General features: G+C 42.3%; 1 protein-coding gene and 1 long non-coding RNA gene across 3 annotated transcripts in view; both read right to left on the reverse strand.

Annotated features, from left to right (window-relative positions):
- The window catches only part of SRFBP1 (serum response factor binding protein 1), a 43,547-nt gene extending 22,699 nt beyond the window's left edge, over nucleotides 1-20,848 (reverse strand). Inside the window, exons 1-3 of one of the 2 annotated variants that reach the window (XM_083404199.1) lie at nucleotides 20,692-20,848; nucleotides 1,419-1,507; nucleotides 302-374 (exon numbers count right to left, since the gene is read on the reverse strand). In XM_083404199.1, coding sequence (XP_083260325.1) covers nucleotides 302-374; nucleotides 1,419-1,507; nucleotides 20,692-20,721 — 192 coding nt within the window. In that variant the 5' untranslated portion in view covers nucleotides 20,722-20,848. Of the gene's footprint in view, nucleotides 1-301; nucleotides 375-1,418; nucleotides 1,508-20,348; nucleotides 20,570-20,691 lie in introns of those variants that run through there. The other variant, XM_083404198.1, reaches the window with a different exon arrangement.
- Nucleotides 3,635-14,853, reverse strand: LOC310660186. The gene is made up of 4 exons (XR_014503284.1): nucleotides 9,263-14,853; nucleotides 8,328-8,858; nucleotides 4,033-8,035; nucleotides 3,635-3,972 (listed from the first exon to the last, which is right to left on the reverse strand). It is a non-coding gene; the product is annotated as an uncharacterized lncRNA (long non-coding RNA).
- Nucleotides 20,849-27,759: the final 6,911 nt, after the last annotated feature.

Raw genomic sequence — 27,759 nt, forward strand, 5'->3', positions numbered from 1 at the left:
GCACACTGGTCTGTTGGAAACAAATGCTAGTTTAGCTTGGCAGCACGTACAAGTCAAATTAGTCTAGCACCTTGACAGTTACACCAATAAAAAGTAAAATATAAATTTAAAAATAGTCTCCCACCACGTTTGTGGTCTGTTGCTCTCCCATATGTTCTATTTACAGCCAAAACTAGTCCATACAAAATCTGAAACAAATTTATTTGAAGTGGATTTTTTTTTTTAAAAAAAGACCTGTACAGATGTTTGTAATTTAAGCAGTTTGTAGACGAGATATCCAAAGGCATATGCATAGCATTACCTTCATGGCATGAATTTCTTCCAGTAACCTCTCTGCACGTTTATGGTTTTTCAATACTGCATCTTCCGTGCCCCTGAAAGAGGAAGGTATTTAAATAATATTGCAATACTACATATGTCATGTTCCGTTATTATTCACTGTAAAATAATTCATGGTAATAGTTACCAAGGCCTGGTGCAGTTCTTTTTTCCCCTTTTCTTTTTTGCAATCTCTTATCCACGGTTAGGAAATGCAAAAGTTGCACTGGGAGCATAGTGGAATGGTTTGCACATGATATGAGTGCAGAATGGCAGCTAATCCAAGGTCTGACTTAGCTTGGCTACAGGACAGTGGTGTAGCATGGGTTGCTGGCACCCGGTGTGTGTGTGTGTGTGTGAGGGAGAGAGAGGCAACCATGCCAGCCCAAGCCCTCACCACCAACTGAGCCACGGCGGTCTGAGTCGGCAGCAAGTGAGGTGAAGCAAGGGGAGGGGAGGAAGAAAGAGGTTCAAAGCTGCCATTTGAGGATAGACCTGAGGGCTGAGGTGCCCTGTTGGCAAAGGAGGAGACGGCTCTCTTCTTGGTGGTGGTGCCCTCCCCCTTCCTCCCTCTCGGCCGGCTCAGGGTTGGGGCACACACTGGTGGCCCTTCACCAGCCACAAGGAGGAGGAGGAGGTGCTGCTGCCCCAGCCCGCAAGGCCTGGACCAGGTGCAGCTTGGCTTGCCTTCTCACTGCTCCAAACTTGATGAGGACCCCTGGCTGTGCCCCCTCGTCGTGCCCCTTCAAAAATCTGTGCCCAGGGCCACGGCCACCCTGGTCCTCCCCACACTATGCCCTGGTTAAGGAGGAGATTCCTTAACCATGATTCCAGGCTTGGACAGTGCATTGGCTTAGCTACCAAAGTGACCTGGAAACTCCAAAACACGTTATAGAAAATGAAAGAATGTGGAGACTTGGGACTACTGGGGAGGCTGCAGGAAGAAATACATCACCATGGGAAGAGGGATATTTTTTGGCCAGAGAGGGGGAGGGGCAAGGGGTTGCTTCCCACTTTCCTGCTAGAAAGAGCCCTCAGCTCCTACTACCAGTTGCCCTGGGACTGCAGAAAACCATAAAAAGAATAATTGTTAAGCTTACTTTTTTGCCTTCAGTTTTGCAATATGTCTAGTTAGTTTGCGAATTGTCAGCACTCTGACTTTCCTCACTTCTTTTCTCATCTTCACAACCTGTTTTGGGGGGGGGGGAGAAAATGCGTTGTAAAAAAACAACAACCATCAATAGCATATTTTGAATAAACACTCAAAAGTTTACAAACAGCTTTGAGCATAGTTAGCTCCCTTGCTTAACAAAAGACTGAATTCAGTTTTTCTGCTAAAAGTCAAAACTGCTTCCAAAAACAGCCAGCCAGTTGAGGAACAAACCAAGTCTCAAAACATGTCTGAGTTCTGAAAAGAAACAAGCCATGAAATAGCCAGGACATTCCTATGCAGTCATGTTTAATTTTCTTAGACCTAGGCTTGGCTATAGGTGAAGACAGCTTATTTGTGTTACATGTTCATTTATGTACTCACACTACCACAAAACACCTGTACTTTCTTCTAAGCCTTCTACAGAACAAGACTTCCTTCAGTTAACCACATGAATGTTTTAATTTAAGATGATGTTAATGCAAACCTGACTCATTCTTCGGTAAAACACTCTTTCAAATTCCATTTCACAGAGAAATAGACTGTTTTCTGGTGCAGTGAATGGGCTAAATGGGCATTGACAGTCAAGAAGACCCAAATTTTATCTTAGATCAAACATTTCTAGGCAACCCTATAAATTCCTACAGCACTTCCATGATGTCCTACAACATGAGGTCAGCATGCAATAAATAGGTAAAAAAAACAAAATGAAGCACAAAGACAGGGTTAACGCCTTTAAAAAAACAACCCATATAAATAAGACAGAAATCACCACACCCCAAAATTAAAAATAGAATGCTAGCCTACCCAAGTTATTTAAAGTATGTTTAATAAAAAAAAAATAGCAACACTAGCCTCTCTTACAATGCTGCCATAGTTGAGGTCATTGCTTTGAGAACCTGAAATGTGGTAGTTGTAGCTTGGATCTTGAATGGCTTAGTTGCTTAACATTTCGGCTCCTGAACAATCAAAAGCCAGAAGTGAGTGTTCCGGTTTTTGAACTTCTTTGGAAGCCGAACGTCCAGCGCAGTTTCCGATTGGCTGCAGGAAGCTCCTGCAGCCAATCAGAAGCTGAGCTTGGTTACTGAATGTTTTGGAAGTCAAACGGACTTCCGGAACGGATTCTGTTTGGCTTTCAAGGTACGACTGTATAAGAACACTAAATTCTAACCAGAGAACACCACCAGACCTAGACTTTGTTCTCACTGATGGATGAATGGAGGTGACATGCCAATTTCTCCTATAGCGCCTCACACCCTCTATTGGAGACACTTGGGAATGATTCGAGGTGGGGAGGATTGGTAAATGCTGCCTCTCCCTCCCCTTCCATTAATAGGAACCCTCTGCTGGATCAAAAGCCGTACACAGATGGAAGCTCTTCCATTCACAAAAACGTAAGTTTGGATCCAACTCAGTGAAAAGCTGCTATGTGGCAATGTGCGAATGCGTGTGTGTATCTAATTTAATTCCGCTATGATCAAAGCCGATTTGGATATAACGGTGTTTTTTGAAGCCTACCTCACAGACCCAACGCTAGAAAGGAACTTGGAACGCATTTTAAAGTAGCCCTTTCAGCTTACTCCGTATTTCTATTTACTTGCCTGGAGAGCTGCTGGTGCCAATTCTGCATGGAGAAGCAGAACAAGGAGCCCATTTCTATCTTTCTCTGGGAAGATAGGGAAGGCCTCTGTGGGAAGCAAGTGGCTTTCAGAAAACTGGTACATCAGTTAACTGATAGTCAAACGACTTCCTATTTATTATATGCCCATAATGAAATATCCAATGGAATAAAAAAAATGCCCCTTTGGAAGTAACACCTTTTGTTTTTAATAGAGTTATAGGGTCATTTGTTAAGAAGGACAGAAGTGAGGGATTTACAGTCTGAGGGGTGGGGAGCTAGAAGTACAGCAAAGTTTCCCGCACTATCAGCTATAAATGCAAGCAAGAGATCCGGAGGGTGGCAACACGAGAACGGGGCCTTCTCTGCAGTGGCTCCCCGTCTGTGGAATGCTCTCCCCAGGGAAGTTTGCCTGCCCCTTTCATTATACACATTTAGGTGCCAGGCAAAAATATTCCTTTTTAAACAGGCCTTGGTTTACTTTGAGTGACATCTTATGCCCTTTTAAAAGTGGTTTTGTGTGTGTTGGGGGGGGGGTTACTGGGTTGTTTTTATTATATATTTTGTGGTTTTATATTCTGATTTTTTTCTGTGAACCGCCCTGAGACCTCTGGGTATAGGAGGCCCAGTTGGTAGTGCTACGTGTAGCTGTTGCATTGGCATTGACCAGGTACTGGCATTGACCAGGTACTGGGTTAGGGGCTGCTTCCATTTCTAGAATGCCCTCCCTGGTGAGCTGCTTCTGCCTCCTTCATTGCTGACTTTCAGGAGAAAATAAAAAACACCTATTTCTAGCCAGGTATTGGATGGGATACTACTGACCATGGCAACCTTGAAATTAGCAACTATGAAGATATGTGATTGCTCTAAAATGTTTCTAGATGCTCTACATTTTTTAAAATAGCTTTTATTTTAAATTGTATTGCTTTCAAATGTTTTTAGATGCTCTAAATGCTTTTATTTTAAATTGCATTGCCTTAAATTGTATTGCTTGCTGTCCTTGGAAGAGCAGGCTAGAAATTTAATAAAAAACAAATAAGTAAATGTCACTATTTCCTCCCCTAAGACCTGAGAAAATATTTATTAATTACTTGCTATGGGAGGGGTAGTTTATTATTCAAATTCCGACTCTGTAGATACTTCCTATTTGTTTAGTAGTGGGAAGTATAAGTGTAACAGCCAATTCCAAACCATCAGCCTGACCTCTTATTTAAGGTTGGGGGGAAAAGGAGTCAAGTTAATTTGCAAGGTTTGTTTTCCTTTTCCTTGTGACAGTCTCCAAAAAGACAGCCTCCCTCTGGGAAAATGCACCCCATGTGGAACAAATATTGATGTAAAATGATACTAGAACTAAAACCCTTTAAAAACAGTTTACTGCAAGGTAGAAGTGTTTGCATATCTGCAACCAATTGGGTCAGGAATTAGAAATTTGGCCAGAGTGACCATGTCATGCTACGGTTCCATCTTACTACCGTGCAAACAGGAAGCACTGGCTTGCAAAAACACTTCTGCAGAGTCAAAATTTAAATAAACGATGCCTGTAATAGCAAATGATTGTCCATAAATATTATCCCTGATAGTGTTTATAAGGAAAAAGGCTCAGCGCACACAGCTTAAAATAAACTATGATGTAAAAAATAAAAATATTTTAATCGGAACTCACTAGGCCACTCTTTCAAGTACGGATATGAAAATGGAGTTTATAAACAACAAGTACTCAAACTAAACTTGGGGTTCCCATCGGTTGTTTTTGGCCACCCTAGATAAATGTTTCTCTGCCAAAACTTCAGGGCCAAATAAGGCCCATCTTCTTTCCTGTACCTGCCCATCCAACCTGTTCCAACCAGATTTCCAACGTTATCCTAAGGAATCAGGTGCTCAGACTTGTGCATCTGACTTGTCACTACAACATTGCTCCCCAACAAGGGACCGTGCCTTGGATTTTGACACGTCTGCAGCTGTTAATACATTCTCTCTAGCAGGAATAGATGCACAAGTCCAATTCTTGTCTGTCACAGATCTGGCAAACTGACGGCAAACCCACCTACTTCCATGGATACGTTAGCTGATATAGATGAAAAGTTCACAAGCTATAATAAAAACAACAACAACCAGGCACAGGCAAGGCCCACAATTTAGAGAATCACAGCAGATCATTACGTACTCAAACATATATTTTTAACTTCCTATCCAATATTTAATTTATTCTTTCCAGGACTACGTGTGGAGACATAGTATATTTTTAGGAACCCATTTAACCAAAGGTCAACTAACTGCTGGCCATGAATGCAAGAAAGAGGACACACCCTGTGGCGTAAGAACATATGGACATGTTATCTTATACTGATTTGGCACATTAATCCAAATCAGTATAATGTGGAAAAATCAGCTGCTGTCCAATATCTCCAGCACGCTTATTTCAACCAATATGCTTCCTATTTCTCCTTTTTCCTTTTTACTCATCTTCTAAACACGTGTTTGGATCAGCAATGAGAGAGAGTAAAGGTAATAAAGTGATGCCCAATCCAGACAAGATGGAGGCAGAGTTCTCTGGAAGTGCAGTTTACTAAATTACTGGGATTCCCCACAGCCTGACAGAGCTATTAGATCTGACCTTGCATTTAGATGCCAAAGACTGGCTCAAAGAGGATTTCACTGACTTCGGTGGGGTGTTAGCTGAAGCCACTTCTGGGATAGCAGCATGAATACAGTGAAAATTGTATAAATACAATTGTATGATTCTGTAACTGCAAGACCTATTTGTGCTCACCAAACTGGAGGAAATAGCAGAAGGGAAAGGAGCCAAAGACTCTTCCTTTTCCATGCAAGAGGGCTTACCTACTGTTAACTGCGCATGTATGTGCCTCCTGAATCATTATGAGCTCAGGCACGTCAGCGATGCTGTGGCAGCTGAACAGCTGGCCCTTTTGTGCAATGCAGAACCTTACATGCAATGACTTGGGTGTCTGGTGGCCTGGCAGAAAATGTGAAGGGACTAGAATGTGTCTGGCAAACCAACCAGCTTCTGCAGATCCTACCATTGCCCTCAGAGTCCTGGAAATACCGTATTTTTCTGCCTATAGGACATCACCTTGTATAAGGACACACCCCATTTTGGGGGACTCAGTTTTAGTAAAATGAGGGGAGATGACCCAAAGTTGTTGAGCTGCGGGCAAGAAACACTCCTTAGATTGTTTCCTGCATGCAGCGGCATCGGGGCAAGTTGTGCTCCTGGGAGCACAACCTCCTCTGATGCCGCTGTGCGGGAAACGATCCAGGGAGCGCCCGCCATGCGCAGTGCCATCGGGGGAATTTGCGCTCTCACCAATGAGCTGGCTGGCGGCGCACCGCTTCTCCCCCTATGCCACTATCCATGTATTGGACAACCCCAGTTTTTTGACGTAATTTTTGAGTCAAAAAACCTCGTCCAATACACAGAAAAACACGGTAATTGTCTATGGACTTCATTACTCATCTGCCTCCTCTCCCTGCTTAAAAGCTTGGCAAAGAGGCAGGGAAATTTACTGAAACAACATAGCAGCTCCCCTGAAGTCTTGGAGCTCTTGCCAGTAACCTTGGCCTTTGCTGTCGGACTGAATTTTTCGTTGCTGCTCCTCTGCCTCTGCAAGAGCTCTTTCCCAGCTACCGAGTCTTTATTGCTAGGCTGATATAACAAGTGTTTACTTCTTCACTTACATGCAATTTCCTTTGTTGTGTGGTTTGGGGCAAAAGCCAGGACGCTATTCATCCAAGGGGGCTGGTAAAGTGCAAAAGCAAATAGATATCAACTGTGCACATGGTGGGAACACATTGGCTTGGGATGTTTGCGCAGACCGCAGTGCTTTGAAATGTAAACATTAATATTTCTAATGTAAATGTTATTTTCTTAACAATGCAAGATATTGACCTGGGTATGGGGAAATATGTAGCAGATGGTTGGGAAATCCATGCTTGGAACCGAAGATACTTAAAGATGGTTAACATAGCAGTTTCAGAGCATCGCGGGGGGAGGGAAGAGGAAGGGCAGCATCATGCAAGGTAAGGTTTGAACTGGATTAGAGCCAGATGAGAACGAAGAAAAAGGAAATGGGGATTCATGTTCTAAACTTGGAAATTGGAATGGCAGCACTTCTGCGGTCCATGTGTCCACCATGCCTCCTCTAGCAAATTCACAAGTGTAGGTCATTCTTGCGTCATTTTCAAATATCACTTCATTTGACTCTCACGTAATTACTCAACTGTAATCATGTTTTCCCATGCAGCCAAAATAAACCCGACTTTGAGAAGGCTTACAGATTCAACTTACTTGAGAATGTTAATCAAACACACTTCCTTGCTTCCTTTCCTACACCCAATGGAATCCCAAGCATCTGATTATTCCACTCATGACAACTGTGGTGCAGCGAGTTTAAGAAAGAAAAAAAATCTAGCAGAGCCTAGTCAACTAACAAACTGCAGAGAAGTTTAAGGCATGCTTTAGAGATTGCGGAGGGTGATGGAATGCTAAGAGGGTGTATTAAAAGGACTCGCTGGATCACAGCCAAAGATTATACATTGTAAAGACCTTGTAAGGGGTGGCAAATATTGGAAAGATGTATTGCATTAGAATAAAATGTTATGCTTGGCTACTTTGGGGGCTTGCTTTAAATCTGAAGAGAGAGAAGGGGGCCAACCTAAGCGAACCCACAGCCAAGAATTTAAGAACATTCATAGGAAAGTCTGACCAAAAGGGGAAAGAGCTCTCATGAACGGTACAAATCTATAGCTTAAAGCGTATCACCGTGGGTAGGTCAAAGTATGAAAACATTAACACCAACCTGTGTTAGGATGAGAGCTACATTCTGTTCTTGAACACCCAAGTAGTAAAAAAGAGTCAAGAAAAACTGACACTGAATTTATAGTAAAAGCCAAAGAACACTATTAAATCACTTAGATCAGGGGTCAGCAACCTAAGGCTCATGGGCCACAAGTCATTTAACCGGCCCATGGACTCCCGCCGCCCACTGCGCCAACGCTAAACCAGTGTGGAGAGGAGCGGAAACCGCCTTCTGCGACGCTGGGCAGCTTCCCATTGGCTGCAGGAAGCTCCTGCAGCCAATGGGAAGCCGCACACGCCTCCTCTCCACTGGAAGGAGCGTCAGAAATAGCGTTTGCGCATGCATGTGTGCGCACTTTGGCCCACCGCAGCATCTACAGGGCTGTGAACCGGCCCAAGCCACAAAAACTTTGCCGACCCCTGACTTAGATTGAATATGCATCTATAAAACAACTTAAAATGCAGGTTTGACTATGATTCTAACAATGTTAACTTGGAAGCCATTCAGTGGGACACCTTTCCTATCACACCTCAATTCTGTTAGTTTCAAGGCATATGACCACTGAGCCCACAAAACATCAGCACTCAGTGACCATCCAACTGCTGAATGTTGTTGGCCAAGGTCACTTTTTCAAGTGTCTTCAATGTCATGCACAAAGCTTAATTTTGCACATGGCAGTGGCTACCATCAGCAATCACAGTGTAACTTTGCCCCTTAACAGCCTTTGCATCAGGATGCGAGAGTGGCTTCTCTTAAGACTGGCAAATTTTGGCTTCCTCATTCAATTTTTCCATTCCTGCAATTCACCACAAGATCTCTGTAACTAAGAATTAGTGCCTGAGCTCATTTTTCTTACTCCCCTCCTGTCCATTCTCCTTTCATGTTGTGTCTCCTATGTTGTGAGCCTGAGGGCTGGGACTGGCTTCTCAATGACAATTCTTGGGCTCCATGATCACTGCAGATGGTGACAGCAGCCACAAAATTAAAAGACGCCTGCTTCTTGGGAGAAAAGCAATGGCAAACCTAGACAGCATCTTAAAAAGTAGAGACATCACCTTGCCAACAAAGGTCCGTATAGTAAAAGCTATGGTTTTCCCAGTAGTGATGTATGGAAGTGAGAACTGGACCATAAAGAAAGCTGATCGCTGAAGAATTGATGCTTTTGAATTATGGTGCTGGAGGAGACTCTTGAGAGTCCCATAGACTGCAAGAAGATCAAACCTATCCATTCTGAAGGAAATCAGCCCTGAATGCTCACTGGAAGGACAGATCGTGAAGCTGAGGCTCCAGTACTTTGGCCACCTCATGAGAAGAGAAGACTCACTGGAAAAGACCCTGATGTTGGGAAAGATGGAGGGCGCAAGGAGAAGGGGACGACAGAGGACGAGATGGTTGGACAGTGTTCTTGAAGCTACCAGCATGAGTTTGACCAAACTGCAGGAGGCAGTGGAAGACAGGAGTGCCTAGCATGCTCTGGTCCATGGGGTCACGAAGAGTCGGACACGACTAAACAACAACATCATAGGGGTGGGATGGCTTTTTGTTTTTGTTTGGCTGTAGGGCAAGATAAACTGGTGAAATAAATAAGTGATCTGGCATCAGGTAAAGTAAAACTTTTCTCTCACTCAAGTTGCCCTGCTTTGTTTCCCCAGGCTAAGTCTCACTCCCTTCCTCTTCCCCCTAGACATCCTTACCTGGACAATCTTGCTAAGAGCACTGGCTTTTCTGTACCCATTATTATGCACACTTCCTTAAGCAAATTGCAAATTGCAACTGGCAGACACTTTGCCTTGGGACTGATAGCAATCTTCAGTCTTAAAACAGCTTTGTCTTGCCAGCATCCTCGGCTTCACTGGCCCCTAGGGAGAGTTTTGATGATGCCAGACACATCTTTTGACAGCGACATGCTTTTTCATGTTGGAAGGTGGTGGTGGTGATGGAAGACAGATGCAGCCCCTCACCTGCTTGCCCCAAGAGCAACTGCTACTCAAGCAAGCATCAAATTTTGCACCTGCTTTTCAAGTTGGTCTGTGGAACCATTAGAAAACAGAGACTAATAACCAGTGACTTGTGACATAAATTAGGGTACGAGATGGATGCGGGTGTGTGATATCAATTACATGCAGATTTCCCTCCTTCAATTGGAAAAAAATGCTTTAAGAACTAAGAAGGAGATGAGGAGTATTTCCTTACAAAATGTCTGCCTACTTTGTGGAATTTTTGTAAAACAGTATTTCTTCTACTGTTCAGCATTCCCGCATGAAGAGAGTGTTGAGTGAAGAAATGTACACAGATAAACTTGGCAGCAGTGCCCCCCCCCAAACTGCTGCCACAATTGTAGGCATTGAAAATTTAAAATTATATACAAAGGAATACCTACACTTAAATGAGTAGTAGATATATTTTAGCAGATTAAATCATTTTGCAACCCCCCAAAAAAACAAATAAATAAAATGAAGATTTATGAATGGTCAGTTCTAAGAGAATGATGTTTTCTGAATTTTAGATTCTAGCCCCTTTTTCAGGCCTCCTTAACTGACATGAAAACAGCTGTAGCAAGCTTTATATAGAACACACATGCTATGGCCACAATTCTCTTAAATTGGCAGTAAGCTTTAAGTTCCCTTTCAAACTTGTTGGATTCTTCTTTGCTTTATTCTCATGGCTTGCCTTAATTCAAATATGATAAGCCACCAATCCAATTTGGATGGAATACAAAGACCAAATATAGTCTAAATTGCTTCACTTAGCTAAACTTATTTGGATTATAATATGGAAGTCAGTATAATCACTTACAAATTAGCATAATCACCACAGTGAGAGAAAGCTACAGACAAAAGGAAATGCACTAGAAAACTGTAGAGCAAAAAGTTAATGAACTGAAATCAATTTGACTTAAGTAATGAGCAATTTGTCCCAATGACTGCAAAGGGAATTTAAGTGCAACTAATTTGGTATGGATACTAATCCATTACCTGCTGTGGTTGCTTTCTTTAAAAAAGTAAGAAAAAGGAAAAAAGAACTAAGATTGGAACTAAATATCAGTGCCCAACAAAGGATTTCCAGTTTGGTGCTTGGCTCTGATATGCAAAGTAGAATTACACAGTTGCAAGGAGAAGCAGCAGAAAACAACAGCTACTTCACCAGTTCCCACCACAGCTTATCCCTTGCAACCCTTTCCTCTGCGTAGCTTTCCCCCATCCGAATCAATAAATACTGTAATGATCAGAAAGGTTTTAAGCACCTCCTCTCCACATCCACTGGTTCTCCACTCTGTACTCTCTTTAAATGTCAAAAAGAAACCAAGACTGGGAAGGAAATATCCATTATCCATAAGTTCGATAATGACTCTTGCAGCGTGGCATACTTGTGTTCACAGCTGCAGTTATACCTCATTCTAGGGTATTGTACACCATTATTCCTCCCAAGCATTTCTGGCAATTGGCATTCCTTGCATACTTAATACTGGCCACCTATATTCCACCATCTATCATGGAGTTGCTGCAAGAAATAATGTTTTTTCTTATGCCAAATACATGGTCTCATAACCAAAACTTGTAACAGCTGACACTCCTAAAATGACAGGAAATATAAAACAGGAATGGAGTGACCTGGATGTTAAATCTTATTGGCCAAGTCACAAAAATCAAAAGTTTTTACTTGTGAACCTAGCTGGTACTATCAACAGCACTGTCTGCCAACTTGTTCAAAAATATCTTGAAGACTGACAAAATCCCTGTTAATGTGGAAGAAACATTGAAGAAAGATACCAAGAACCAATGTCACACTTCACATTCTTTTCAAATGATAAATTACACATTATTACAACATTCCCACATGTATTTGTTTGTTTGATTTATATACTGCCCTTTAAGGCACAAATAAATAGTCAAAATGGAAGCAACGAAATAGTAGCCACCCACCTGCAAACACAAAAGGCTGTAGAATATTAATCAGCCGAAGGCCTGGTTAAACTAGCTTCATGTAAAGAAGGCATTTAAATGGAACATTTCAAATGCTCCAAACATAAAAAGATATGCATGCTGGCATGATTATCCCCACACTGTACATGGGTAGAGTGTGGTGCTGAGAGAGCAATGAATGAGGTCGAGTTGTTATCATCATCATCATCATGATAATAATTAGAATTAAATTAGAATTTGTTAGTTGTTTTATCTTCCCCAGGGCAACCTAAACCAAACAGGCAAGTGTTTCTAAAGCAAAGGACAATCAGATAAATGCATGGCAGAGAATTCCAAACTAATTCATTCCTTTTCCTTGTTAGTTTATGGTGAGTTGTGGGGGGGGGGGGGAATGGAGAGATGGATACAGAGCTGGGGAAGTATAGTGGGGGGCAGAATGTCCCGTTTAATGCCCCAATTTACTTGTGGAGCCTGGGAACAGTAAGTGGCAAGGGGGTCTCTAGACATGTGCAGAGTGTCATGGTTGGGACTATGGTCAATATTTGCTGTGGATTAAAGAAAAGCACAGCCAAGCAGGACACAACTGAGGATCAACTACTGAGCATATAGCTCCATTTAAGCCGAAAGAAGAGATCCTTGTAGCTCAGGGCCATAGCTCCTACATAAGCTCAGTGGTTCAAATTAGTGTTTACACCAAGAGAGTGTAAGCTGTGGTTTGTGTCTCTCTTGTTTTTGACAGGATCAGAAAGTTAAATAAAAAGAATTCTAACCACCATACTGCAAAGCCTTCGCCAGCAGAACTGGAGCAGGGAACCATGAAAAAACAAATGAAACAAACTGCTGAGCCTGGCGAGGAGAAGGCAGGCAAAGTTGCCATATTTCTCATATTTCTACAAAGGAGGTTCAGGAGGGTCTATTTTGTGATGTGTTGCATGCAGTAGGGGTCACTGAATCAGAAGAGAGACTGAGAAGTGGACTGGGATGGGGGGAAACCCAGCATCTTCCCTTTGTATGCTGGAAAAACACCAAATTAAATTGAATGGTACGCATCAGAGTTTCAGTTATACACAATGTGATTGTTCAGGTTTAGGAATGACATTCAGAGTTTAGACACACAAAAACAGCCTCATCCCAATTACAAAGAAAAATGAATGATGTGTTCAACAGTTCACTGACTGAAAATGAAGGGATGTCATGTGCAATAACTAATATGAATGATCAGTTCTGATTAAAAGTCACCTGGTACAATTGATATCTCTTTTAGACACCTGTAGCTTTACCAGTTAACCAGTCAGTGTTTTCATCACAGCTATGTTACAGCTCCTTTAAATATAGTCTACAGCAAGCTCTCATGACTGAGCTTGCAATTTTTTTATTACGCACCAGCTCAAGTAAGCAGCCACATGTTTTATTTCTGGCAACCTCTAACTAGCCTACGTGGCCCAACCAAATGCACTTCACACAAACCACTCTGAGCAGAAGGGGGAGGCAAAATCTCATTTTCATCTATATTCATTTAATACTGCTCAGTTTGCAACAAGTATGCAGGCTGCTTTTGCATTTTTAATTTCTTCATAATCTGCTGCAAGCAAATGTGCTTGAATCTGCTGGTCACAGTATGCCTTTAATGTTCTGCAACTGATGATGTGGCAACTCAAAACTTGAATAATAGCTGCTGGAAGAGATCCTAGGGGGAAAATGTTCTTCTAAATTCTATCTCAGAGGCTGAGCTTGGAAATTTCATAAGCTTTATCGGAATGGTTGCTGAGAACACTGACATGGTCCGAAAGAATGTCAAGAGATTTTTTTTCAGCAGAACTCAATCCATCACAGGAAATTCTTACTAAAGAACTTGCTAGAGAATATTAAACTATTTTAAACAAGAGACAAAATTGTTACACGTCTCCTCAAAGGATGAAGAAAGGCTTAGGGCAACCTAAGAATGGTTTGCTTCTTAACAATCTACACATTCATGCCTTTGGACAAAAAGACTAAATTGAATTGAATACAGTCTGCCAATGCCTTCTAGCAAACACTGACAAAGTTCTATGAAGCAGATACTTGGTAGATGTGTAGAATTAGCAACTTACTATAATAGTCTAAATTTAGCTCATCATTCTTATCCTTAGGCTGATTTTTCCCCTTTAATTTCTATTTCTGGGCAGAGGGAAGTGTGTGTGTGAAGTTTGTGGCCAGCTACTCTCCAGGTCATTCCACGTCAGTTCACTGCGGTCATGCCACCCATCGTCTTGGGTTTTGATGAAACTTGGTGTACACCCTTCCCTTATGGTTGAAAGAAACCCCCTTAAATATTTCCCCTCTATCTCAAACGGTTTTAATTTTATAGCACTTCAAAGTTTCGTGAAATCCTGGTTTCTGTTACTCTTTCATTCTATACTTCAGATCTGTGAGTATTTTGGCCATCGTAGTTCCAGACCTCTTTTGCAAGCTACAACCCATAAGGGCTAGGAAATGGCCTTTCAGTTCTAAACCTACTTTCAAGATTTGATTTCTAGAGCCTAGAAATTGTATTCTGGGATTTGCATGAGCAGGAAGAAACCACCATCCTCCCCACTTCTCCTCCTTGCAGCTGGGCGGACAAGTTGGGTAGCTTTTAAGTTTTGCTTTCCATTACCAAATCAACTTCGTGTGTTGTCCAGACCAAGGATCGTGCTTTCTATCAAACTCTAAGTTAAACCAGTGAGCTTCAGAAACCACAGTTGGACATTGGCTTGATTTAAAACCTACCCAAGTTTGTTATAAAGTATGATCCTTGGTCTGGATAACATGACAATCCAGGATTCCGGGAAAGCAGGGGGGGAAACTGCTGTAGAACTTGTTGAAGCTGCAGGGAAGGAAGAGGAAAAGAGAGGGCGCAAATTTTAAGTTATCAATACTTTGTTCCTGCTAATGCATGCCTCACAAAGCTATAATTTTGTGTGACATGTGAACCTTCCTGCTTATGCACATGTAAACTAGACCAATGGATACTGTCCTAAATATATTTCCAACAGTATAAGCCCCACTGAACAATATACACAAATTGTTTTGATTCACCTAGCTTACAATTCCACTTGATTCACTAAAATTATTATTATTATTATTTATTACTTATACCCCGCCCATCTGGGCAGTTCCCAACAGAATATTAATAATAAAAAAGCGACAATATCAAACATTAAAACAGGGGTCAGCAACCCACCGTCCCTCAGCCCATGTGGTGGGCCATACTATATTTTGGAAAAAAATAATGAATGAATTCCTATGCCCCAATAATAACCCATTTAAATAAAAGCACACATTCTACTCATATAAAAATATGTTGATTCCCAGACTGTCTGCGGGCCAGATTGAGAAGGCAAATGGGCCGCATCCGGCCCCTGGGCCTTAGGTTGCCTACCCCTGCATTAAAAACTTCCCTAAACAGGGCTGCCTTCAGATGTCTTCTAAAAGTCAGATAGTTGTTTATTTGCTTAACATCTGATGGGAGGGTGTTCCACAGGGCGGGCACCACTACAGAGAAGGCCCCCTGCCTGGTTTCCTGTAACCTCACTTTTCGCAATGAGGGAACCGCCAGAAGGCCCTCGGCGCTGGACCTCAGTGCCCAGGCTGAACGATGGCGGTAGAGACGCTCCTTTAGGCATACTGGGCCGAGGCCATTTAGGCTTTAAAGGTCAGCACCAACACTTTGAATTGTGCTTGAAAACATACTGCGAGCCAATGTAGGTCTTTCAGGTGTTACCATATGTGGTCTTAAATATAATAGATGCAACGGGAGAAACAAAGCAGTAGTATTTATTCCACTAGAGCAAATTCCTTGCAAAATAGGTGAGAGGGCTTTGCTATGCTCCATCTATAGGAAAGCAGAATAAAGTCCTGAAGTTTCACCCCAAATGCCCAAGTGCCATTAAAAATGTATACATAAATTTAAAGCCGGGGGATTCTGTCCTAAAAGAATACACCTCACAATTCTGTTTGGAACAGTACATATATTTAAGGCTTTAAATTAATCAGTTTGTAAATTAAGAACATTTGCAAGAGAACTGTACAAGCAGTGCAGGGGTGGGGGTTAAGAGGAGCTTATTACTTATTTTGTGCTGCCACCTAGCAACATTTTCAAGTATAATTTGCACATAAAGCTATTTTACGAGTATGTTTTTAAATATGTTACCATTTCATCTTAATTTTTTCTTTTAGATTATTCTCTGCCAAAAAGTCATGACAGGAAGAAACAAAATTCTATTATACAAATTAACGATGCATCGCTGATTGTTTAGGTCTCCGGGAAAAGGTTGTTTCCAGATCGCAAGTATAATTGCAAATCAGAATCATTCCCTGCTCCAGCACTAACCTTAAATGAATTCTGCTTTATACCAATGTATGAATAGATTATTTTTCTTTTCCCAACCGTTCAGAGACTTGAATGAGATCAATAATATTCACACACATACAGCACAATTCCTATTATCCTGCCTGTGCATTAAGATAGGCTCATGTGACAATGACATGCGATAAGGCCTTCTCTGTGTTGGCATCTTGCCTATGAAACTTATTTGGGGGTATGACTGGTGACATCATTATTGGCACCCAGCTGGTGACTGACCTCTTCACCCTGATCTTTTGGGGAAGCTAATTTGAGAAGTGATTATGAGCGATGTCTGCTGTTCTGATTACAAATATAACAGTTGGTTGAACGTCATTTTTTAAATAATTTGACGCTGGTTTTGTAAACAGCCCTGGGATCGTAACTGATTACAAAGGGCAGTTTAGAAATTGAATAAAATAGTAAGTACTTGTCCCTACTCCCGATTCCTAGTCAGCAATAGAGACTTATGCAGTTCTTACCCAATAACAGCTATCTCTGATGCTGAAGTGCTTTGCATGGATATGAAAAGAAGGGAACTCACAACAAACTGCAGCTGTGGTGCTGCATGATCAAGCTGGACAGCAGGGAGAAGCAGATTAAGTATAGTGTGTATTAAAATATATATATATATAGTATAAACCAGTGTTAAATTCGAAGTCTGATATTCAAACAACCACAAAATTAAATGTATTGCTGGAACATATTATCCCTTTTGTAACCTTAAACATTTTCTACCACTTCTTGTATTTTTTAACACTTGCAAGTGTGTCAGATCTAAATCTAAAATAGAAAATACAATTCACAATAAAAAAGCAAAAAAACAAAAACACAAAGGCCAACTAAAATCAGAATAAAGCATGACAACTATCAAGCAATTAAAACTAGCATTAAAAAGCATAAAAGATAGCAAGGGTAAACTTGGTGCAAGTATCCAATATATCAAACACCCAATGAAAGAGAAGAAGGCATCCTGTGATACCTTAAAGCCTAAGAAAATTATTATGGAATAAGCTTTCATGAACTAGAGTTTACTTCGCCTGCTTTGTTTTTTGGTGTAACAGACTGACAAAGTGATCCCACTGGAAGTTGTCAAATAAGAGAATCATAAGAATTGAATGTCAAGGCATCTAACTGGATCTACAGTGGGACACCAGAGGACAGAGCAGTTCATCATTTACAGTCTTAGAAATTGACCTACTTCTTCAGGTGTCAAGGACATGATGCTGTTCCATGGAATCACAAAAGAGATGCACATGTATGAGGAAATCCAACTTTCTCCTTCACAATCGGTATATTTTGTAAGCCTTAGGGAGCAAGTCTAACTTCCAAGCAGAAGCAACAGCGCAGAACAACATGTCTGCAGCCCTGCCACTTATGGCCACAAGCTTCCAGTTTTCACTGCACTCAATCCATGCTAGTGCAGCATAGAGACTCAACCAGTAGCTGAACCAGCAAATCCTTATCAGGCCCAGTTCCACACCTTCTCTTCTCCCGCAATTCCCTGTTTTGAGGGCTTGTGCTGGCTACCCCCAGTAAGGCCACCACTGGCAGGGAAGGGAGCTGGTCTGCTCTTTTACTTCTGCACAAAAAAATGCACAGGAACACTATGAAACAGGGAAAGAGAGAATGTGAAATACAAAACGAAGTAATGAAGACAGGTGTGCGTGAAAGAAAGGAAGGAGGAGAAAAGAAAGTCACAGAAATGAAGGAAAGGCAAAGTTAATGTTTCAACCAAATGTTGGGTCAACATAAGGATTATTAAGAAGTAAACTTTTGTGGGCCACAGGTCATTTAATCAATATAAACATGCATTTTGAAAAGTTGCAGAAAAAGGATGCTATAATAAATTTGATTGTTTTTTTCAGGTGTGACAAGACACTCAGTTGTTTTTGCTGTAAAAGACTAAGACCATACCCACACCGCAGACTTAAAGCGCTCTTATACCAGTTTAACAGCCATGGAGAACCCTATAGTTTGTTAAAGGTGCTGGCAGTAGTAGGACTGTGAGGTCAGCACCCTTAAGAAACTACAGTTCCTGGGCTTCTTTGCAGGTAGCCATGACCGTTAGAACAGTGCTTTAAATGTATGCTGTGGATGTGACCTAACACAGTGGCCCTATAGCGAGAGGGAAAGTCAATACTGCAACTCACTTCACCCTTAACTGGTGCACTTAGCAGGGTCTACTTCTGAGGGTAAACATGCAGAGGCATGGGGCTGCAACTGTTCGAAGAGGAAGAAAAGGCACCTGGGAAATGTTGTGTCGGATAGCTCAGTCAGCAGAACATGAGACTCTTAGGATTGTGGGTTCATGCCCCACGCTGGGCAAAAGAGATCCTTGCATTGTGCAGGGGGTTGGACTAGATGACCCCCCAAGTCCCTTCCAACTCTATGACCCTATGGAGAAACAAATGGGCACTGCTCTCGATATCTGCAGGGCAACGGACACTGAGCAAGCTCAGGAGTTTTGCAGTAGCACTACAAAGCCAAAACAGCCAAGGTAGCGCTCCTGAAGAAGAAGACGCATCTTTACTTGCATCAGCCACTAGCCATAGCAATAAAATAAAATAAAATAAAATGTACTGAAGACAGAGGTAAAAACTTAACTATACAAAATACAATCAAATAATAGATCTTATTCTAATTGCCCCTGCAAAAAAAAATTCAGTTTTTGATGTGACCTGATTATCTTGATCTGCTGGAAGAAAGGACACAGCAGCAATAGTTGAGCGACCCCGCATGGACAATAACAGAGGGGTAATAACTCAAATGTTTATAAAGCGTGTGAGCCAGAAACACATGAGCCACTGACTAAATATTGCTATCTCCACAGAGACATAACTGTTTTTCCAGCAGGATTTTTTGAAACTGACCCTCAAGTACAGCCGGAGGCAGTATAGTTCATCTTGCAAAAGCACGCCTTTATTTTGGAATAGTTACATTTTGCAGATAGGATGCCATTGGGTCAAAATGACTAGGTGGCAAATAACCATACCACGGACAAAATTTCCTTATGGTGGCCAAATTACTCTGTTGCTCAATATCATATAGGCACTGTCTGATTTAATTATTTGCTTTACCGAAGCCCAGTGTTAATAACTGTTGCGGTGATAAACCAGAAACGCAAAGTGTTGGGTTGACCATTTTAGTCCAAGTGCTCTCGTGACAATCTTGTGATACTAAGAGTAGTGAAGTGGGTGGCACTACGGTCTAAACCACTGAGCCTCTTGCGCTTGCTGGTCAGGAAGGTCAGCGGTTCGAATCCTGGCGGCAGTGAGCTCCCATTGCTCTGTCCCAGATTCTGCCAACCTAGCAGTTTGAAAGCGCACCGGCGCAACTAGATAAACAGGTATCACTGCAGCGGGAAGGTAAACGGTGTTTCCGTGCGCTCTGGTTTCCATCACGGTGTTCCATTGTGCCAGAAGCGGTTTAGTCATGGTGGCCACATGACCCGGAAAGATGCCTGCAGACAAACGCCGGCTCCCTCTGCCTGAAAGCGAAATGAGCGCCGCAACCCCATAGTCGCCTTTGACTGGACTTAACCATCCAGGGGTCCTTTACCTTTAATCCCAGGGCAGTTTACAATATAACAACAACAAAATGCATACCACAAGGGTAAAGGTAAAAAAGGTAAAGGACCCCTGGACAGTAAAGTCCAGTTAAATTCGGCTATCAGGGGTCAGCAAACTTTTTCAGCAGGGGGCTGGTCCACTGTCCCTCAGACCTTGTGGGGGGCCGGATTATATTTTTTTGGGGGAAATGAACGAATTCCTCTGCCCCACAAATAACCCAGTGATGCATTTTAAATAAAAGCACACATTCTACTCATGTAAAAACAGGACCGTCTGTGGGCCAGATTTAGAAGGCGATTGGGCCGGATCTGGGCCCTGGGCCTTAGTTTGCCTACCCATGGGCTATGGGGTGCAACACTCATCACTCTGAAAAGCGAGATGAGTGCTGCAACCCCATAGTATATTAATCTTGTTTTTTAAATTGTATTTTAATCAACTTGTTTTTATTATTGGTTGCTAGCCGCCCTGAGCCCGGCTTCAGCTTTGGAGGGCGGGGTATAAATAAATTATTATTATTATTATTATTATTATTATTATTATTATTATTATTGCTTGTGACTGAACTTAACCATCCAGACGTCTTTTACCTTTTGTTTTCTATTTTACTAAGGGTAGTAGACCGGTGGGATTTAAATTCGGCCGAAGCCCATAGTTAAAGGTCCCACGCCTAAATCTGTAATTCGACATCTCCTGCCCAGAGGTGGGATGAGCTTCACGGAGCTCGAAGGGTTCCCCAAGGGTCATCCAGTCCAACCCCCTGCAACGACTCCCTCAGAAGGCGGCGTGTATTGGGAGGGCCCTGATCCTCAGTCAGCAGAGCTCCCGCCCTCGACTCCCGTGGGCGAGGGCGCCGTTTCGCGGCCCTCCCCCCGCGCGCATTTCCTCCACGGGTCCCCCTCAACCCGCCGGGCGCCTTCCCCCTCCGCTCACCTCGTTGTTGAGGTTTAACGCCTGCGCCATCGCTTCCCCTTGGATCGCGCGCGCCGGGGCTCCGCGGAAGGGACGTCTCGGCGCCCAAACCCACGCGCGCAGCACACCTTCGCCGCCCCTCGCGTCTCTCCTCACGACGGACACGAGCGAAGCAACAACGCGCGTGCGCGGCCCTTCCGGCGCGCTCCTTCCGGGTGCCGCTCTGCGGCTCAGCCTCTATGGTTTAGGAGGACAAACTGGCTGCCTTTGAGTCCGCTTCAGCTCTGTGGGGTTTTTAAAATGATTTTTATGAATGACAAAGGAACGTGCAATCTCTCTCTCTCTCCTCTCTTTCTTTTCTGGTTCAGACCTCCGGGCATAGGAGGCATCATCATAATAGTAATAAGTAGTCTTTTGGTTATGTTCATTGTAAGGCAATGTGGTATCCAGTGGGGAAAGACGAGAGGGTGGGGGATAAACACACTAAAAAAAATAATTCGTTTTTCCAACTTGGCACATGAGTAAGGTTTTTATGTCAGCATCGTTTGGGGTAGGTTCCCTTCCTATTGTTATGTGAAAAGGGGTTTTTAAAAAAAGAAGAAGAATTATAATTCGGTATTCAGGTGGGCTGGGTATAAATATATTATTACTATTACTATTATTTTTTTGGCTCTTGAAGCGCTATAATTCTAGTCATTTTACATTCGTTTGCAAACGTTTGCATTCCTTCACTTCTTTTGCCAACATATGGGCAGTAGCATGCGGTTGCTCTGTTAGCACAAGGATTTACACTTGTGCAATGGAACCTCCTCCCCCCACATGCACCCCACATCCTCCCAAAATAAGCTCTAGAACAGATTCAGGGGAGTCCAGGGGGAGTAGAGGGAGGAGTTCCATTGCACAAGCAGAAATCCTCCCGCTAATGGAACAACTGGCTGAGTGCTACTTTGGATACAAGCCATGCTGTCAATGTTTGTATGGATGTTTCAAATGCAAAGCCTTTGACAGCAGCAGCACTGCTGTGTAATGCAAGTTGCATGCTGCGTCCAGTTCATACTGCTTAGGATGGAGACTAGGCTACTGTGCTTTATTCGGAGTTCATATAGATTTCTTCTAATATATACTTATATAAACCTGCTAGTAAGTCCCTGGTCCCTGGGTGGCACTGTTGTTCAGGATAATTAGTCAAATAAACTTTTTGGGGGGTACACTTGTGACTTGCTGGCCTCTGGGTGGCACTGTGGTCTAGAAATTATATTCTTTGAGACGCTTTAAAAAGAGAAATCTAAATTAAATCTAAATCAGATGCCTCCGTTTTATAGGATTTGTGGTTTAACATTTGGACCTGTGTACCTTTGCGAAGGGGCATGCTGGGTTGCAACAATGGTCCATTTAGCTCAGCATCCGCTCTGTTGGCAGTGGCTAGACAGAAGCCTCAAGGAGGTTCGCCTGCAGGGCGTGACGGCAATATCCATCTCATATTGTTAATCCCCAACATCTGGTAGTCAGAAACACATTGTCTCTGAAAGGCAGTGTTGCTATTATTGCTAGCAGCCGCCAGTGAACTTACCTTCCAACTCTGTGAAGAAGTAATATATGTTTAACTGCCATGATAACACCCTATAGTAATGATAGCTCGTTGTGGATGGTTGCAAGCTCAGATAAAGTAAAGGTACATCATGGACAAGCAAAGAAAGGGGACTGATATGAATAAATTAGCTTGATATCACAAACAGGAGCCATCTCCATGATTTATATGGATCGTTCAGTCCTTTGGCTGTAAGATCTGGTTTTACTCTGGTTGTGAGACAGGCTGGACACTGAATTTGCATCAGCTCTTTTCTTCTCTTGACAAGCCAGAGAGTTTTATTTTTTTTATGTCTGCAAATAATTTGTATTCTGCTTATCTCACGTCAAACCCGACACAGCTCACCTATCAACATCCGTAAAAACATCATACAACTGAAGTAACACAAAATGCAAAAGTCGCAGCAATGAAAAGCAACACGAGACACAGTAGAGAGCGTTCCACCTCAGGAAGATGTGCAACTAATACAGCTTTGTGCTTAAATACCTCCAAAGAAAGACAGTCCACAACCTCCCGAGGGAAACCGTTCCGCTGTCAAACTGCTCTTACTGTCAGAAAGTTCTTCCTGATGTTTAGTCGGAATCTCTTTTCTTGTAACTTGAAGCCATTGGTTCGAGTCCTACCCTCCAGAGCAGGGGGGGAAACAAGCTTGCTCTATCTTCCATGTGACAGCCCTTGAGATATTTGAAGATGGCTATCTAATCTCCTCTCAGTCTTTTCTTTTCTAGGCTAAACATACCCACCAGCTTTTTCAACCGTTCCTCATAAGGCTTAGTTTCCAGACCCTTGATCATCTTGGTTTCCCTCCTCTGCACATGTTCCAACTTGTCGATATCCTTCTTAAATTGTGGTGCCCATCTGAAACCATAGGGGAAAACAAGATGGTATCTATAAGACCAGACACTCTAGCCACCGGGCAAATTGCTCTGATGGACAAATAGTTTTCTCTTGAGCTGCATCCCATGTGAACTTAATATCAACACTACATCTATCATAGCCAAGTTATCACCGAATTTCTGAGAAGGAAAGCAGGAGATTCAATATGCTACCCACACATGAGACACATTTGCAAATGAGCAAATATACCAAAAGGTGTGTAATGCTTTGATGGTACCTGAGATTACATAGTCATTCTGCTGTCTTTATGTGATGGAGCCAAATATGACTATGTTTTATGAAATCTCCTGCAGACAATATGCCAGAGATTTCTTACGCCAGTGAACATAATGAACATGCTGTGTAGATATTTGTGAGATGATGTGGCAGCACCTAATTGCAGTTGAAGTAATCAGAGTTCATAGCTGATTACATGGTTACATCACTTAAAGCTTAACGTTGGTTGCCTGCCTGGGTGAAAGCTCCATTGGCAGTACGGTTAATCGTGATTGAAGTTCTGTGCCCTTAATAGCTGTGGAAAGGGCAAAAATTCAATAGGTGTGGGTCTGTTGGTTTGTTTGTTTAATTGTCATAGAGATGCAGCGGTTAGGAAAGCAACATATGTTGAAAGTCTGCTTCTCTTGCAGCTGCGAAAAGTTACAGGCAATCCTATTAATAAGCAGTTACACAAGGTTTAATACACAAGGATAACTACAGAGAACTGTTACCAGCCATATGGTACCTACTTGTAAACTGGAAGGAGACATGCGAAAGCCCTGGGGAGAAGTCATCTGTAGCATCCAGCCACACATGGAAGCACATTTTTATTACTCTTGCATTTCAGATCAGGGGTGCATGGTAAAATTCATTTCGTCTCTTGACCAGGCACTACAGACACCCAGCTTCTCATGCGGTTGGTTCATGAAACTCTTTATATTTACAGTCAGCTATCTTATGCAAGTGGGCACCTGCAAGATGAAAATCTGTTTCCACAAAAGATAAGTCGCAGGTATTGCAGATAGTATTATTGCACTGTTTGAAGCGAGTGGAAGCATAAGAACTGAATCCTCCTTTTGGAAGAAATCATTGTCCAGATTCATAAAAATATTATTCTAACTTGTACTTGCAGAACTACTCAAAACAGAACATAAACATCAAAGATACATTCAAAATATCCATACACTGTCTTGGAGTTATCTTTTGTCCAGCACAGGATCAGCATCTTAGAATCAAAAGATAACTTCAGAAATCAAAATGTGTCTCTCTCCCTCATTCCAGCCTACCTTAGCCTGCCTAAGGCTAGACAGCTCTTAGAAAGCCATTTACATCCTTCTGTTCCTTGTTGTCTTCAGAGAAAGACTAAACAGGGAACTCCCTTCAAAATGGAGATTTGCAACCAAAAACCTTTGTCACTTGATCTAAGGTTACGACACTTATGTTAGCAGAAAACGAGTAGGGTTGCCATACATCTGGTTTTTCCTGGACAGATCCTCTTTTTCGGAGGTGAAATTTTATTCCGGGCGGATTTTTTGAATTTGCCAAAGTGGTTTACAAAAGAATAAAACAATAACATTATCAGTGAATGGAGTTTAAAATAGCTATTTAAAACGTTCAAATAATAATGACAGTGTGTGATAATCTTAAAACACACCTACACATTCTACACAGATGACTCTGTTTTATGAACCTACTGAAGAAACTGTTTCAAAGGTCTGGATCAGAGTTTCCCAAACTTGGGTCTTCTGCTGTTTTTTGGACTACAACTCCCATCATCCCTAGCTAGCAGGACCAGTGGTCAGGGATGATGGGAACTGTAGTCGAAAAACAGCTGGAGAACTTGCTCTGGATAGTCCTAGGCTAAGGTGGTGCACTTTCCTTCAGAAGATGTTGACCGCAGCTCCCATCAGCCTAAAAATCCATTTGGAGGGTGCCTTGTCAGTTCCACTTACCTAGACAAAGCAGAAGGGGAAATTAAACTTGCCTAGCTACTTGCAGCTTACTGGCCTCTTTTCCATTATCATCAAAATAATGGAGTTGTGCAAAGGAGTGTAACCCCCTCTGTAATAAGGATAGTCCATGGGATATCTTATTTATCAATTAATTAAAACAGTATTCCACCTTCCTCCCTAAGTACCCCAGGATGGCAAACATCGAGTAATAAAACAATAAAAACATCTTTAAAACAGTTCCAGAACAGGTGCAGACTGGAGGGGGCGGGGCAGGTCAGCTAAAAAGGCATGTCTTCATTAGCTGCTGAAAAGGCAACAGAAATACTGCCTGTCTCAGACTGCTGCTATTTTGCCTTGGAACGAAATGTGTCATTTTTCGGGGTGTTGAAGCTGAGAAAATTAGAGGCTTCCACAGCTCCAAATGAAGTAGGATATTTTGATGTGCCTTAACACGGTCAAGAAACCCCGCTGTTGCTTTGTAGAATGTGCAGCTATCGAGGCATCCAGCCGGAAGCTTTATGAGAGAGGAGATGACACAGTATTCCAGGCCAACGATAATACAAAGCAAGGGTTCAGATCTCATCATCTCATATCCTCTTGCTCAAATAAATAAATAAAGTTTCTTTTTTTCAAAGATGGTAAAAGGATATTTGAAGAGCTTGGATTCAAAGATCCAAAAGCAATCAGATTCTGTAGCAGCTGTTTAAGTGCAGAGACAAGAGAGGAAGTATTATGTCAATAACATTTTGTAAACATTGAAAAGAAGGGCCTCAGAAGATGATCTCAGGGTCTAGGTAGGTTCATACGGAAAGAGGTGGTCCTTGAGGTAGAGTGTTCAGTTCCTGCTTCAAAGGAATATGTTATGTACTGAAGTTCTCACCCTGGGCCAGCAGGGGGATACTGTAGATAGTTATGCAAATAAGGGATCGAAAGTGACGTTCAGTGATTGGATAGTTTTAGAAAATTGTTACAGTTGCGTTGTACTGAAGCTCTATATAAGCAGGCTGACTGAACCCTTCAGTTCAGTTCTGTTCTGGCCTCTGAATAAACAAGAGCTGTTTGAAGAATCGCTGTGTCATCTGATATGTTCACCCACAACTTAACAGAATACACATGTTTTCTCCTGTGTGTGTGGCCAGAGAGTAATCTCTGAATGAATCTATTGTGAAGACTGCTGCGCAGGTCTGTGATTCCCATTCATTATAGCTAATTCCACTTTGACACTATGTGTGTGAGAGAGTCTGTATCTCCATCCAATTCTTCTAACTAAGTTGTTTTAACAAGTTTTACTCTTGTATCTTTAAATAACTCACAGTGGGATCTTATGGTGAAGGGCAGGGCAGGAAATCGAATAAATCATCATCAACAAACAACAAAACTTAGGATGAGTTGGCCTTCAGTGTAATTCTGTTTTAAATTCCAGGCTTCCAGTAATTCCGCTGTCTAGGTGGAAGGGGGCATGCAGCAAACTTCTGAATGGGATGAAGAGGCATCACATGAAAGGACTAAGAGCATCCAGAGACAACATTTCTTCATTAAAGATCCGAAGAAGTGAAGCCGCCGCCTCATTTATATGTACGCTGTGACCTCTTAAGGATGCTAGCTATGACTCCTCAGGCAAAAAGCCATCCTTTTTTTTCCTTCTTTTTTTTTTTGCAAATAGTTCTTTGCATTTTCCATCTCTCCCCCTCTATTGCTGAAACCCCTAAGTGATATCCGTCTGCTTTTTGCGCCAAGTTAATCTAAATTTCATTTCTCTAATAAGAGTCCGTCAGCTGGGAAGCCGAATGCGGAATTAAATATTTAAGGCAAGGTTTTCAGCAGGTCCTCCTGTGAATATATCAAAGTTCTTGTTTAATACCTCGGCCATTTTACCGACTCCTCTAAATTCACATTCTTTAATTTTACAAAGAGTGGTGTGCTCCCTCCCCACCTCCACTCAATTAGTGATTTTTACAGGTAACCGCAAAGGTGTGGCAATCCTCAGAGATCCCAGTGGAATGAGGCACTTGGGGCCAAACTACATGTGCACTTAAGTTGGTAGCAAGCAGCTATTTTGTGCTGATTTTAAGTACAGTGGTACCTCAGGTTACAGGCGCTTCAGGTTACAGATGCTTCAGGTTACAGACTCCGCTAACCCAGAAATATTACCTCAGGTTAAGAACTTTGCTTCAGGATGAGAACAGAAATCGTGCTCCGGTGGCGCAGCAGCAGCAGGAGGCCCCATTAGCTAAAGTGGTGCTTCAGGTTAAGAACAGTTTCAGGTTAAGAACAGACCTCTGGAACGAATTAAGTTCTTAACCCGAGGTACCACTGTAAAGTATTTTAAATCCACCCTTCAGCATGACACAATCTTAGCCGGACAGGGAATCAGGGTGGGGGAGAACTCTCCGTTCCAAGCTCAGAGTGGAGTGAAGACACAAACCTTCCCTTTCTGCACAGTGCCTACACAGTAGTAATTGGGTTTCCTTGCACCAGTGATTTATTATGGAAAAGGTTGCATAGCTGCACGCTGTTCATTAAGTCCGCATCAAATGTGACCCTCACTTAGCTTTTCATCTCTTGTGCATTCTTGTAGAAGTTATATATTTGTAGGAGCAGTAAGAAGGGGCTCTCTGCGCTCTTACTATGACAAAAAGATTGGTATGGCTGAACTAGAAAAATAAAGATGCAGCT

Source organism: Podarcis tiliguerta (genome assembly GCF_965153285.1).
Source record: "Podarcis tiliguerta genome assembly, chromosome: 11".
Lineage (NCBI taxonomy): Eukaryota > Metazoa > Chordata > Lepidosauria > Squamata > Lacertidae > Podarcis > Podarcis tiliguerta.